This window comes from Hyperolius riggenbachi, chromosome 2 (assembly GCF_040937935.1).
Source record: "Hyperolius riggenbachi isolate aHypRig1 chromosome 2, aHypRig1.pri, whole genome shotgun sequence".
Lineage (NCBI taxonomy): Eukaryota > Metazoa > Chordata > Amphibia > Anura > Hyperoliidae > Hyperolius > Hyperolius riggenbachi.
This window is the reverse complement of record NC_090647.1, coordinates 94,434,269-94,447,809: the sequence shown is the minus strand read 5'-3', so window position 1 is coordinate 94,447,809 and position 13,541 is coordinate 94,434,269. Positions and strand designations below refer to the sequence as shown.

Genomic DNA, 13,541 nt, shown 5'->3' with positions numbered 1-13,541 from the left:
GCCTGTTCAGTAAGCCAGCACCTATTCAGTAAGAGGCCTTGGGCAAGTCTCCCTAACACTGCTACTGCCTATAGAGCGCGTCCTTGTGGCTGCAGCTCTGGCGCTTTGAGTCCGCCAGGAGAAAAGCGTGATATAAATGTTATTTGTCTTGTCTTGTCTACTGAGACTTCTATGCACAAAGGGAGACATTGCATGCTTGACAGGTGGAAAAATCAGTTATTTCCCACAATGCATTGAGGTTCACTGACAGCAAACTGTCAGGACCTTGGTCATGACATCACACTGTTGGAGGGGTTTCACCACAATATCAGTCATACAGATCCCCCTGATGTTCTATGTGAGAAAAGGTAAAGATTTCTCGTGGGAAAGGAGTGTCATCTATGTGTGTACCTAGCTTAAGGTTTCTGGAGTGTGATGACAATAACAGCGAAAATAAAGTGATCTTAGTCCTATGGCAACCTTATTGGTCATTGGAACCATAACTGTAAGGACCAATAGGGTGGTTTAGGAGGTGGAAGGGGAGGGCCTATGGAAGGGCAGTGATTTTCTAGATTTTCTAGCATCAGAATGACACACAATTTGTAATGCATTACAGATTTGTGTTGCACTACAGATCATACATTTTTCAGCTGCTATCACTTAGGTTTGTGGTAACTTTAAAGCAGATCTGAACTCAGAACTTCCTCTCTTCTCTAAAAGATAAGCAACAGCATGATAACCTTTAAACAAAAACTTTTCTTTGTTATAGTTGATACTAAACCTGCAATACATCTGTGGTGTGTCTACTTCCTGCTTTCACGGAAGCAGACATAGGGTTAACATCCTGTGTTTACACGAGGCAACCAACTGACAGATCAAATTACAGTTGTGATTAGTCACAGATGAGGGGGATTAGACACAGGACGCTTTTATCACACTTTTCTCCTGAGAGACTCAGAGTGTCAGAGCTGCAGCCACTAGGACACACTCTACAGGCAGTAGCAGTGTTAGGGAGTCTTGCCCAAGGTCTCCTACTGCTTAGGTGCTGGCTTACTGAACAAGAAGAGCTGAAATTCGAACCCTGGTCTCCTGTGTCAGAGGCAGAACCCTTAACCAGTATACCATCCATCCACACCAATAAGACAGGCTAAACTGTCCAAATACATACAGGGTGGATTTCTCTATCTTTTCCTTCTGTCCTGTGCAAGAGTTCAGATCCACTTTAAGAGACCGGCATCCCTCCTCCAGACAGCCCAGATGACTAGCTAGGCACAGCTGTTTTAAAGGGGGTTTAAGGGCAGCGTCAGACATGGCTGTTAATCTACGTGGTGATAAATCTGTCTGAAAGCGGTTGTAAATTTCATTTTACAAGCGAAGGGCTTTGCTCCATGCGATGCAAGGTGATTATATGGCAAGTGGCTGGTGATCCGGTTGTTGGAAATACTTCATTCGATGCAAATCCAAAGTATTATGAAAGCCAATCAAGCTTTACAGTCAGGTCTGGAATATTACTAAGATTCTTTTTACTGCATTTTTTCATTCTTTGTCTTGACACATAAATGGGGATGGAGTTAGGTTGTGGCCCTCTGCCCTTTTCACAGTTTCCCGAAGACTAATGGCCTTTATACTGCGGCTCCTCAGAGACACACGGAAGGCTTGGAGCCCAGGATAGCTGGAGCCGGAGGAGCAGAGTGTCCAATATTCACTAGAACTCCGGGGACACATTGCGGCTGCTGCTTGTAATTGTTGCCTGGATGGAAAACTGAAAGACAGACTTTATTCTAGTGGTTCTGATACTGCAGCACTTCCTCCTGGCTCTGAAAGAGGTGCCCTGCTTTAGATGGTGGTGGCGTAATGTGCCGCTATCCCCTACAGAGCTGGTAGGAGGAACCTTTTGATGTACCTCCTTCTCTCCCAGCATCTCTTCAGAGGTCTGGAACTGGGCAAGGGGTATAACTTAATCATCACGGGTCCCCTGCAGGTTTCGCAGCAAACCTCACACCCAGGGCTAGATTTCGGCCAAGGCCCCCTAGGCCATGGCCTAGGGCACCGCAGGAGCAAGGGCACCAAAGCAGCAGGCTAAACTGTTTGCAAGCTTGCAAATGCTGCAATGCAGGGAGATCAGGGGAGCGCCTGACCACGGTACTCTGCTGCTAGCCGCCACCTTGCTGTCTGTGCACGTTTGCATTGTGGCCAGCGGCTATGGACTTGGGCAGCATTGGAGACAGAGGGGAAGAGGAAGCTTCTGCACTGGAGACGAGTGGAGAAATGAGTGACTGCTGCTGCAGAGTGAAACCAAGCTAGCTACCTATACTGAAAGGGGCGGTGGGGGTGGGGAAAGGAGGGATTAAGGGAGTCATCTGGCTACCTATACTGGAGGGAAAGGGGGAGGGGTAATCTTGCTACCTATACTGGGGGGCGGTCATTAGCCTACCTATACTAGAGGGAAAGGGGGGTCATCTGGCTACCTATACTGGAGGGAAGGGGGAGAGGTCATGTAGCTACCTATATGGGAGGGGGGGTCAGGTCATCAGGCTACCTTTACTAGAGGGAAGTGGGGGAGGGGTCATCTGGCTACCTATACTGGAGGGAAGGGGGAGGGGCCATCTCGCTACCTATACTGAAGGGGGACGGCTGGTGACAGTGGCCTTGGGCGGTAAAGAGTATCCGGTCCTGCTCACACCCACCGCATGTGTGTGGCAGCTATCCACTTTCCTAAACCTTACCCAACAGAGATCGCAGAGTACCGCAGGGTAGCTTCATACTGTTCCTCGTTCTGTCGGTGCACAGGTCCTCTTCATTCACCCCTCTCAGTTCCTTTCTACTATTGTCAATATACACCCCCCCCCCCCTCCTGCAGCCATCCCTGCCACCTTCACCACAGTTTGTATTTTACCGGGCACCGAAGAAGTTTGAGTGCTTTTGCACCTGTTTTGTGTAGCTTCAATTTGGGGCCATCTGCTATTTTATTGGGCGCCTCCAGCGCCCAAATTTCCACTTATAGTCGCTAATTGCGGCTATTAACGTGAGCCTTTGAGCACTCTGGTGCCCAAATTACTTGCTTTGCTCCTGACAAGTATGATTTCTTTTTCTCACGTGAAATAAATCCCAGTGGTGCACAGCAGATGCCGGGGACTTGAAGGCACCTTTTAGGTGGAAAGTCTGGGGACATAATTGTCTGTATGAGCTCAAAAGATCAACATGTAATCCAGTGGTGTTCACAGAGGAATTGGGCTTGCCAAAGTCAATTAGTGACAAGTTTTGCATTTCAACCAGTAAGTCATATGTGAGCAGAATGGAGTACCTTTTTAATAAATGCTAAAATATAACAGTGTTTGAAGAGTATTGCAAGAGAAGTACAGAGTTGGCACTGCAGTATATATGTTACGGCCAGAACCCGAAGTGTGGCCACTTCTAGTTCTGGCCGGCCACTTCGGGTTCTGGCCGGCCAATGCGCGAAGTGGCCGCAGCGCAGCGGCCAATGTTAGAAATGGAATGTTTCCTTTTATTATGAATGTAGTTTTCCGGCCGTCTCTGGCCAAAATGTAGCAAAACAGTTCGTTCATTAAATGAAATGAAGCTGGCGGCAATGTAGAAGGATGAAGCCGCCCGGCTTCTGCTCCGCCTCCTCTCCTCCGCCCCTGCCTCTCTCTCTTCTCCCCGATACTGGCAGCGGGGGACATGCGTGTCCCCCCCCAGAGTCGTTCGTCGCGGCAGGCAATCCTGTCGTTCGTCCCTGCAGAGCGGGTGCTGGCAGAAGCAATGTCTGCAGCCTCCCCGCTCTGCTTTCCTGGCGCCACGAACGACTCTCGGGGACACGCGTGTCCCCGCCGGCTGCCCGAAGAAGAGAGAGAGAAGAGGCAGGGGCGGAGGAGAGGAGGCGGAGCCGCCAGCTTCATTTCATTCAATGAACGAACTGTTTTGCTACATTTTGGCCAGAGACGGCCGGAAAACTATATTCATATTCAAATGAAACATTCCATTTCTAACATTGGCCGCTGCGCTGCGGCCACTTCGCGCATTGGCCGGCCAGAACCCGAAGTGGCCGGCCAGAACTAGAAGTGGCCACACTTCGGGTTCTGGCCGTAACATATATATCATCCTCTCACCAGTGGTAGACTGAGCTGAATGAGGGGAGTGTGTTTTGTGCACTGGTAGCCCAAAGAAGCATAAAATCACCGAATGTGCTATGGACCTCAAGAGCAAGTATGCATCAATCTAATTTCAAAATACAAACAATCCGGTGCTATTTCAAATTGTCTAAAACATCTTTATTCTATTGGCTGCTTAACATTCAAAGCTTATAAAAAACAAATAGACATACCAGGCAAGGTGGTGTGGCTGTGGGGCAGTGTGGGCCTGTCTGCCACGCTTTGAATATTAAGCAGCCAATGGAATAAAGTGGTTTTAGAAGATTGTTTGTCTTTTGAAATTGGAGTGTTTGGAGAGTATTTATTTATACGCAGCATATACACCTCACAGATGTATATTTATCAATTGGCACTTGAAATAATAACTGCAATTCCCTAAGCAGTACCAAATTTGGCAAAGCAGAAAACAGCTTATTTTACCAAACGTTTTGTGAAATGTCGATCCACAAATGCCGTTACCACATGGAAAACGGAAATAACCGACTAGTGAGGTAAATTACCGACCTGCATGGTAAATACCTCAGTAAGGGCCCATTCACACTAGAAGCGCTTTTGTGAGTGTTTTACGATTGATTAAATCACTCCCATTCACTTTCACTAAAGATTTTTACCGTATGAGGTAAAAATCTGTTTTATGGTAAATTACTAATCTATTACTGCGTGTGTGAAAATCTTAGTGAACTTGAAAAAAGTTTAAAATTGATGGAGCAGAGTGGTCTGTACACACAGATAGGCACCCAGTATAGCATGTTAGAACTCTTTACTGAAGAAAAACATGCAGAGATAAAACATACACCACCATCCGGTAATGCAGCTTACTAACAACAGCGAGGAACACAGAATAAATACAGGAAATCACAAAACCATAGAGATCATCACCTCATTTTTACAGACAGTGACATCTTGTGATTGCTTTATTCTACTGCAGTTAAAGGACAACCGAGGTGACATGTGACATGATGAGATGGACATATGTATGTACAGTGCAAGCACACAAATAACTAGACTGTGTTCCTTTTTTTCTTTCTCTGCCTAAAAGAGTTAAACATCAGGTATGTAAGTGGCAGTTTGTGACTGAGTCAGGACTGGGTCAGACTACAGTTCAACACTCACTAATAACAAATTACAGCTATAAAACACTTTCCTAGCAGAAAATGTCTTCTGAGAGCAGGAAAGAGATAAAAAGGGTCAACAGTTCATAGATTTTTAGCTCTGGTATACTTCAATGCATGTGTCATTGAGCAAAAACAATAAAACAGTAAAAACTTAAAAAGTAGATTTAAATATAAAATAAAACTGTGGAACATCTTAAAAAACATTTTAGGAGAAGGAGGATGGATACCATTGTTTATTTCATGAGTTTCTTTTCACCTCAGGTGTCCTTTAAAGTACCAACAAAAATACCGTCTGAGGTAAATTACTGAACATGACATTTTTACTAAATGTGTGAATTGAAGCCCATAAAATACACACAAGGGACACGGAGTAAAAGCTGCTTTTATTAAATGGAACATGCTATTCATGGACCATGGTTATTCTATAACAAACAGTGCCTCAGTTCCATGTCTTCTGTCAGTCTCTGAGTCTTCTGTCCATTATGTCAGTTGACATGCGGCAATACGCTTTCATGCTGGAGAAAACTGTGTATCCAGCTTGTGGCAGCTCTGCCGCTGAATAAGCCGTCATTCACTGTAACTATGTGGTGATGACAGCAGACTTTATTACTGTAATAAAAGCGTGCCATAAAGTGACAACAACCGTATTTCTTCCTTTCAGGTGAAAGCTATGTGTGCGGATCTATTGAGCCTTTCAAAAAGCTGGAATACACAAAGAATGTAAACCCAAACTGGTCAGTGAATGTGAAGACCACGTCCAGCCCTCGCTCAGTGCAGCCGCTGGCTTCTGCTAAGGCCGGCAGCTCCGACGGAAGGGAGGGCAAAGACTTCATCAGGCCCAAGCTGGTCACCATCATCAGGAGTGGGGTGAAACCCCGCAAAGCCGTGAGGATCCTCCTCAACAAGAAAACCGCCCATTCTTTTGAGCAAGTCCTCACTGATATTACCGATGCCATAAAACTGGATTCTGGAGTGGTAAAGCGCATCTATACATTGGATGGAAAACAGGTAAGCCAAAGATACTAAAAATAGCTATGAAGCTTAACTGTGAACTCACTGCATTCCCTGGTGATATTCACTATTGCCAACACTTTTGGTGCCTTCATGTAGTAGAAGGGGAAGAGGAATTAGCTCAGGCCACAGTAATGTAATAGCAGATGTCTTGTACACCACAACGCAATACAGTACCAGATTACAACATGTTATGGGGGATTTAACAAATCACTAGTGTAATGTAAGTATCGTTATCAGAGCACAGTGACTTTTCCTGCCTGTTACTGCCAGTTGATGTCTGTGTAATAATGAGATGCATCCACCCAGATGCATCCATTCCCCGATGTGTGATTGCAAAGCTGGACTGGAGATGAGAGACACATCGGGCTGTGCATTTCAGGCACTGGCACTATGCTAACCTTCCTCTGCTTCCTCCAAGACAGCATCTCCTTCCTGTTGGCCCGCAGCATCCCAGCTCTGACCAGCCACACATGAATTCCTGCTTCTATTCTGACTACAGCGGCATCTCATGTGTCCCGGCAGCACGTAACAGGTCACATGAGGCACCGTTGTAGCCATGGATACCGGATGCTGGACAGGCGAATGGAGATCCTGTTGCTGGTACACTGAGAGCAGGTGAGGGAAGCGGTGCCGTGGATTTAGGGAGGGGGAGTGCAAGGAGGGGGACATTTGGGGATGGGAGCCGCCTCTTGCCGCCCTGTAATTGTTACCACTCTGAAGCATGTGAGTCACATTGCTTCCTGGAAGAACTCCCCCTGCGTCCACCTTTGCTCCACAACCAATTACTAAAACTATGTACAGATTGGTAATATTTGTTGTTCTGAATGATCACAGTTGGTCGCTGTACAGACAACCTGCTAGGCTTTAGCCAAACAGCCTGTTATGTTGTATGAAGTGGGAAGAAGGTATGCAAGCAAGCTATGTGTATGGTGGTAAGAACAATGCATTAATTTGGTGTTTGGCAATTGATCATTATAGATGGCTAAGACAAAATACCCAGATAGCATATGGCAGTCCAGAACCACCAAAATAGTGTAAGGAGCTCAGAGAGACCAAAAAGCCCTCTTACAAAAAAAAAAGAAGTTGTGCTTAAATAAAACCTGTAACGAAAAAAACCTCCCCTGGGGGGTACTCACCTGGGGTGGGGGCAGCCTCTGGATCCTATTGAGGCTTCCCCCGTCCTCCACGGTCCCACGGCGGAGGAGATCAAGCTCCCCGAACAGCGGGGATGTAAATATTTACCTCCTGGGCTCCAGCGCAGGCGCAGTATCGGCTCTCCGCTCAGAGATAGGCGAAAATAGCCGATCTCTGTCGGGCCGCTCTACTGCGCAGGTGCAAGTCTCCTGTGCCTGCGCAGTAGAGCGAACCCGACGGAGATCAGCTATTTACACCTATCTTCATGCGGAAAGCCGCAACAGCGTCCCTGCTGGAGCCAGGAGAGGTAAATAAATCAGCGCTTGTCAGGCTTGTCGAGGGAGGATTGCTGGACACTTCGGGAGAGCCAGCGCTGGACTGCCTGCAGCTACAGGAGAGACCCTGAGGCTTCCCCCTTCCGAGGTGAGTATCCCCCAGGGGAACTTTTTTTTGTTACAGGTTCTCTTTAAAGTGGGATGAAACTCCACATTAACTGAAAGAAAAAACAATAAAAAAAGTAATACAATAAAAAATTACTTATTTAGCTTACCTATCTGGTTTTTAGTATTCACTGTAAGATTTAGGAGAAATGTGAAATGAAAAAGAAAATAATATTTCTGCTGGCATCCATCTTTACTGTTTCTCTGTGATGTCAAAAGTGACATCACTTCTGCCCTTTTGTTTGTCAACCTAGCTCAGTGATAATTTCCCCTCCCTACTGCTGCAGCTTACTGTCCCTCCCACACCAAACATAACCTAGACCAGACCTCCCCAACCCTGTCCTCAAGGCCCACCAACAGTACGTGTTTTGCAGGAAACCATAAACATGCACAGGTGAGGTAATCAGTGTCTCAGCAGAGATGATTAACCACCTCTGTGGATTTCTACAAAACATGCACTGTTGGTGGGCCCTGAGGACAGGGTTGGAGAACACTGACCTAGACAACAGACTTACATCTCTGTTTAAACTTTGCAAGGGGAGGGGGAGATTCAGTTACCTTCTGGTAATAGTGTTCTCATCTTATCCAAAATAGGAAGCTTTCTGTTATTTACATGCTTGGATAAGCTTGTTACTAAAGCTAAAAAAAAACTTCCCACTATTCTGCTGCCACGGCACAGTTCGAGCAGTTAGGCAAAGGCAACCAGACCAGGTAAAAAGGGAAAAAAAGGAGGGACATATAGGGACCTATTTAAAAACAAAACATGTATTTTTGTGGCATTAACTATTTATTGGCAATTATTATATTTTTGAATGTTACAACCTCCTTTAATACAAATTTGCCTTCTTAAAATAGCAGATATTTGCAACCATTCAGCTTTATGTGAGCAATAGAGATCTTCAATGGTGCATCACTGCTGAATAAGTCAATCATTTCTTTACGCCCCTATAAGACACACATTCAGAACTGCTGGTGTACATCGTGCCTACAGCCTATACATTTGTATAGAGCCATAGTAATTTAACATGCATACAGATGTTTTAGCGTTCCTCATCGGTGTATGACAGATGGCTAAATGACAAGATAGAAGACCTGTACAGATGCAGCGTTTTCACATGAGCTGATTATGAATGACTGCCTAACGACGCTTGTGTGAGAATTCTCTAGGCCTCTACGTAGCTTTAGCCAGCGCTTGTCTTCACAGATGAACTGACCCTGAGCTACCAAATCCCAGTATTCAGTCTTCCAACGTAGTCTTAGCTAAAGTCACGGAATGCTGCTTGGGCCGCAGCCATGCAGACAGACATAGACTGCTGGTCCCCTGTGAGAGAGGATCAGCTTTATAGCTCAGGCAGCCATGGAATGTTTTCTGTCAGTAAGAAGCAGCAATGAAATGTCATTGCCCACAATGTCAGCAGGCCAGGCAAGGAAACACTGGAGGCCTTGAAGGAAACAAAGCTTATTGTTAACTTACAGAATTGGCTGTTCATTTTGTGCTTCCATTAGAGTGAGATTAGCTGATTAATAAGGATAATGAAGATCAGAGCATAATCAACCAAACCTCTGCTCATAATTGGATTACATTTCTTGATAAACGGCACATGACCTGTCACAAAAGTGAAATATTCAAAGAGGGGAATTCGTGAAAGAGAATGCTATAGACACAAGATTGCTGCCTCTGGAGGAGTCTGTGAAGTATAGTTCTAATCACAATTATTGCAGCAGAAATTTCCCTAACGGAACTCCATCAAATCCATAAATCTCAGATTTATTGCTGACGGATGTGTGACCTTAACCTCCCTGGCGGTGCATTTCTGTCTGGAATTATGAGCCAAAAGCGGTAAATTTTCTTCAAGAATTGTAGGCCTCAAATAACTCACCAAAATATGTCAGAATAAAAGCCTGGTTGACATTCTGCATATAAATAAAAAAGTAGAACACAAATTTGTTGAAATAATTAAATTTATGAATAAACGTTCAAAAATTGTGAATCTACAAATAAGGCAGGCAGAGAGTAGTCAAAATCCAGGCAGAGGTCGGTGCAGGCAGCAGGCAGAAAGTAGTCAAAATCCAAGCAGAGGTTGGTGCAGGTTGCAGGCAGAAAGTAGTCAAAATCCAGGCAAAAATTGGTAACAGTAAGGCAGAAGCACTTCGCTCAGAAACAGTTGGGAACCAAATGGCTGTATTGTCAACCTGTGCTTTCAAGTGAGCTTATCTGCCATCTCTGCCATGGCAGTCAGGTGACACGGGAGAGATCAAATTACAACTTGTGCGCTAAACACTCCATATACATGCAGGCTGCATGTGTGTATATATATATATATATATATATATATATATATGTACAGGTAGTCCCCGACTTACGAATGCCCGACTTATGAACGCCGCGTCGATACGAATGGCATGGATTCAGTGTTTCCATGGGAACAAGCCAAAAAAAGTTTTTCAAATTGGACTTGTAGTTTTTGAGAAAATCGATTTAAAAAAAAAAATCAAATAAAAATTGGCTTTTAAACTTGTATAAGCCGGTACAGAAGGCAGAGGAGACAGAGGGGGAAACTGGAGGCACAGGGGGGCACAGAGGAGGTACAGGGGACAGAGATGGCACATTGTTCTGACTTAAGAACAGATTCAGGTTAAGAACGAACCTACAGTCCATATCTCGTTCTTTAACCGGGGACTACCTGTACATATATATATAAATATATATATTTATATATATATATATATATATATATATATATATATATATATATATATATATATAGGGGGCCGGCTTGAACAGACTGCTCTCACAGATAGTGAGAACACAGGCAGAGGGGGGGGGGGGAGCTTGAGCAGACTGCTCTCACAGATAGGGAATACACAGGAAAAGAGGGGGGAGGGCTTGATCAGACTGGTCTCAAATATTGGGAAAGCACAGGTAGAGAGAGGGGCGGACTTAAGCAGACTTCTCTCACTGCTATAGAGCTTCCTGATAAAGCAGCCGACTGAGAGTTCAGTCAGTGGTTTTTACAGGGGCAATTACAAACTCACATGGCTGATCAGAATGATAGAGACAACAGGGTAAATGTCTGTTCTTATGTCCCTACCAGTAAATAGTATATAATTAAAGCGGGTTGCTTCGTCTCTAGTACACTATAAGTGCAGATTATGAGCAGCAGAGAATGCTGGTAAGGTTATGCACCTTTCCAGCCAGTGTGATCCTCTCTTCTGCTGTAGCACCCCTACGTCTCCATGGCAACTCATGCAGCGGTGCCCGTTTTTCCGTGGCCCATTGGTATTTGTCATGAGTTCATACATGCTGGTTGGAACAGAAATGCGGCTCTGCGATGAGACACAGGACTGTGGAGGCTGATGAAGAAGGGGTTAGGGCAGCAGGTAAGCAGTGGCGTAACTACAATTCATGCCCCCCCCCCCCCCCCCGCATAAACTTTGATGGGCTCCCCCAATATTCACACCCCTTGCCTTTCCTTAGTGCCCTTCATGACCATGTGGAGATCATCATCTTCACCCCTATAACATGTGTAGCCACAAAAACACCTGATCTGAAATATAGTCTCCTTTATCGGACGATGGAAAGGTTAGTAGTTGGGGCTCCACCCAGCTCTGAGCCCCCCGTGCGATCGCAGGTGCTGCTCCCCTCTAGTTACACCCCTGCAGGTAAGGCAAGTAATAATCTCCTTGATTTGAGGATTGACAAATCAGAAACTTTTTCTTCATTCTAAGCAAGGCTAAAGTACATGCAGGTGGTAGAAGATGAGGGTAGTTTTAACGCTTTCTATTGAATGCCGGGATACTGGTTTTGGGTTTCTTCCAATAACATATAATTTTACAAAGATATTACTCATATAGGATTATAGCCCAGAACTTGTCATCCTGGCGAGCAGTTACAATTAAACAGGCGCGATTAGAAGCAGACAGGTTTTTGTTCCATTTTTAGCGCCTGTAAGTATGATTGGCGTATGAGCTACCCACATAAATATGCGGCTTCATATTCCCCATAGGATAGTGTTTGACGCTCGGCCAGAAGCATTCTGGCTTTTAACTTTCTCATTTATTATATTTAGCTTTGGAGTTATGTGTTGAATGTCTCTGTTTCTTAATATAACCATTTATGCTGGTGTTGTTCTACAGTGTGAAGCTCATTTTTCAATGCTTTAGAGTGCATAACTAAGTCCATTTTACCCACAGCCATTAAATCCACCCTTTCACTGTACTGAACTACCCCGAAAGAATGACATTATCTGATTGATTTGTCTCAGTTGACAACGCAAATACTGAATCAGGTCACCTGAGCGCCGCCCGCGTAGCACCAGATGACTGCGCAGCTATAGCAGTAATGCAGTCTGCAGGGACGGCGCTTCCATAGAGGCAAAGGGGGCAATTGCCCCGGAGCCCCAAAACTTGTAGGGGCCCCCCAAGGTGTCTCCTTCCCCCCCTTAAGTTAACTGTGCTTCCCGGGGCCCCTGCAATTTCTTACGCAGAGTATCATCTCACTTGTCCCGGCAGGCAAATTGCAAGGTCCCTGGGGGAGCACAATTAAATTGAGAGGAGATACGAGGGCAGCAAGCTAAAGGGCCCTGAGGGGAAATTTAGCTGCAGCAAAGGGGCATAATGCTTTTTTTGGAGGGGTAGTGGCTCATGGGGGTGTCTGTTGGGGGCCCCTCAGGTTAATTTAGCCAGCACCTATTTCAGTAAGGAGTTTCTTGGGCAAGTCTCCTTAACACTGCTACTGCCTACTGAGTGCGCTCTAGTGGCTGCCTCGCAAGCGCTTTGAGTCCGACAGGAGAAAGGCGCTATACAAATACTGCCATTATTATTATTATTATTATTATTAATTTTGCCGTCCTCATCTTCTGTACCCAGGACTACCCATTTTCATATTAAAACGGATCTGAGATGAAAAACTAATTATAACAAGTAACTTGTCTATATATCTTATCTAAAGTTTAGATCGTTTACACAGCAAATCTAGTTACAAACAGCTTCAACAGTTTATGATATTTATTCCTGTGATACGTCAGCGGCCATGTTCTGTTTGTCACATTACACACAGCCCTCAGCCTGGGAAAACTCCACTCCTCCCTCCTCCCCTCTGCCTCTGAAATCTCTGGCTAGTAACCTCCTCCTGCCCAGACTGAGCTCCCATAAGCCCTTGCTACTAAGGCTCAGAGTGCTAAGGCTCTCTGGAGAAGCTGTGGGTGAGGTTTGTTTAGTTTTAAAACAAAAAAAAAAGTATTTCACTTGAGGAATGCCCTATAAACTATATTAACCACGTAATGACAACCAGGCTTATAAAAACATCCTGCTAGAGCCTCTTAACGGTTCCAAGACATTTTTATAAGTCAAACAGTGCTGCTGCCGCTGTGCGCGTGCACGTGCGCAATGTGCATGCGCATGCACGTGTGTTCCCGTGCACATTATGTACAGTAGCAGTGTTAATATTAAAACTATAGGGGATGAAATTGGAGAAATAGTGCATTTTTTCATTTTTTCCTTCTTTTTCCCTTTAAAATGCATAGAAAATAAAGTAATTACTGAAAACAAATATCAACCCCAAAAAGCACAATTGGTGGTGAAAAAACAAGATATAGATCATTTCATTCAATCATTCACGATTAAGCTGTTGGCAAGTGAAAGGGATGAGCACTGAAAGGTGAAAATCGCTCTTGTCCGTTTTTGGGGTGAATTGGTTAAAGGGGAAC

General features: G+C 44.9%; 1 protein-coding gene across 3 annotated transcripts in view; it reads left to right on the top strand.

Moving 5' to 3' along the window:
* DCLK1 (doublecortin like kinase 1) overlaps positions 1-13,541 on the top strand; it is a 450,773-nt gene that overhangs the window by 83,566 nt on the left and 353,666 nt on the right. For all 3 annotated transcript variants that reach the window (XM_068267071.1, XM_068267072.1, XM_068267076.1), the window contains exon 3: positions 5,907-6,253. In XM_068267071.1, the coding sequence (XP_068123172.1) occupies positions 5,907-6,253 (347 nt within the window). The remainder of the gene's footprint in view (positions 1-5,906; positions 6,254-13,541) is intronic.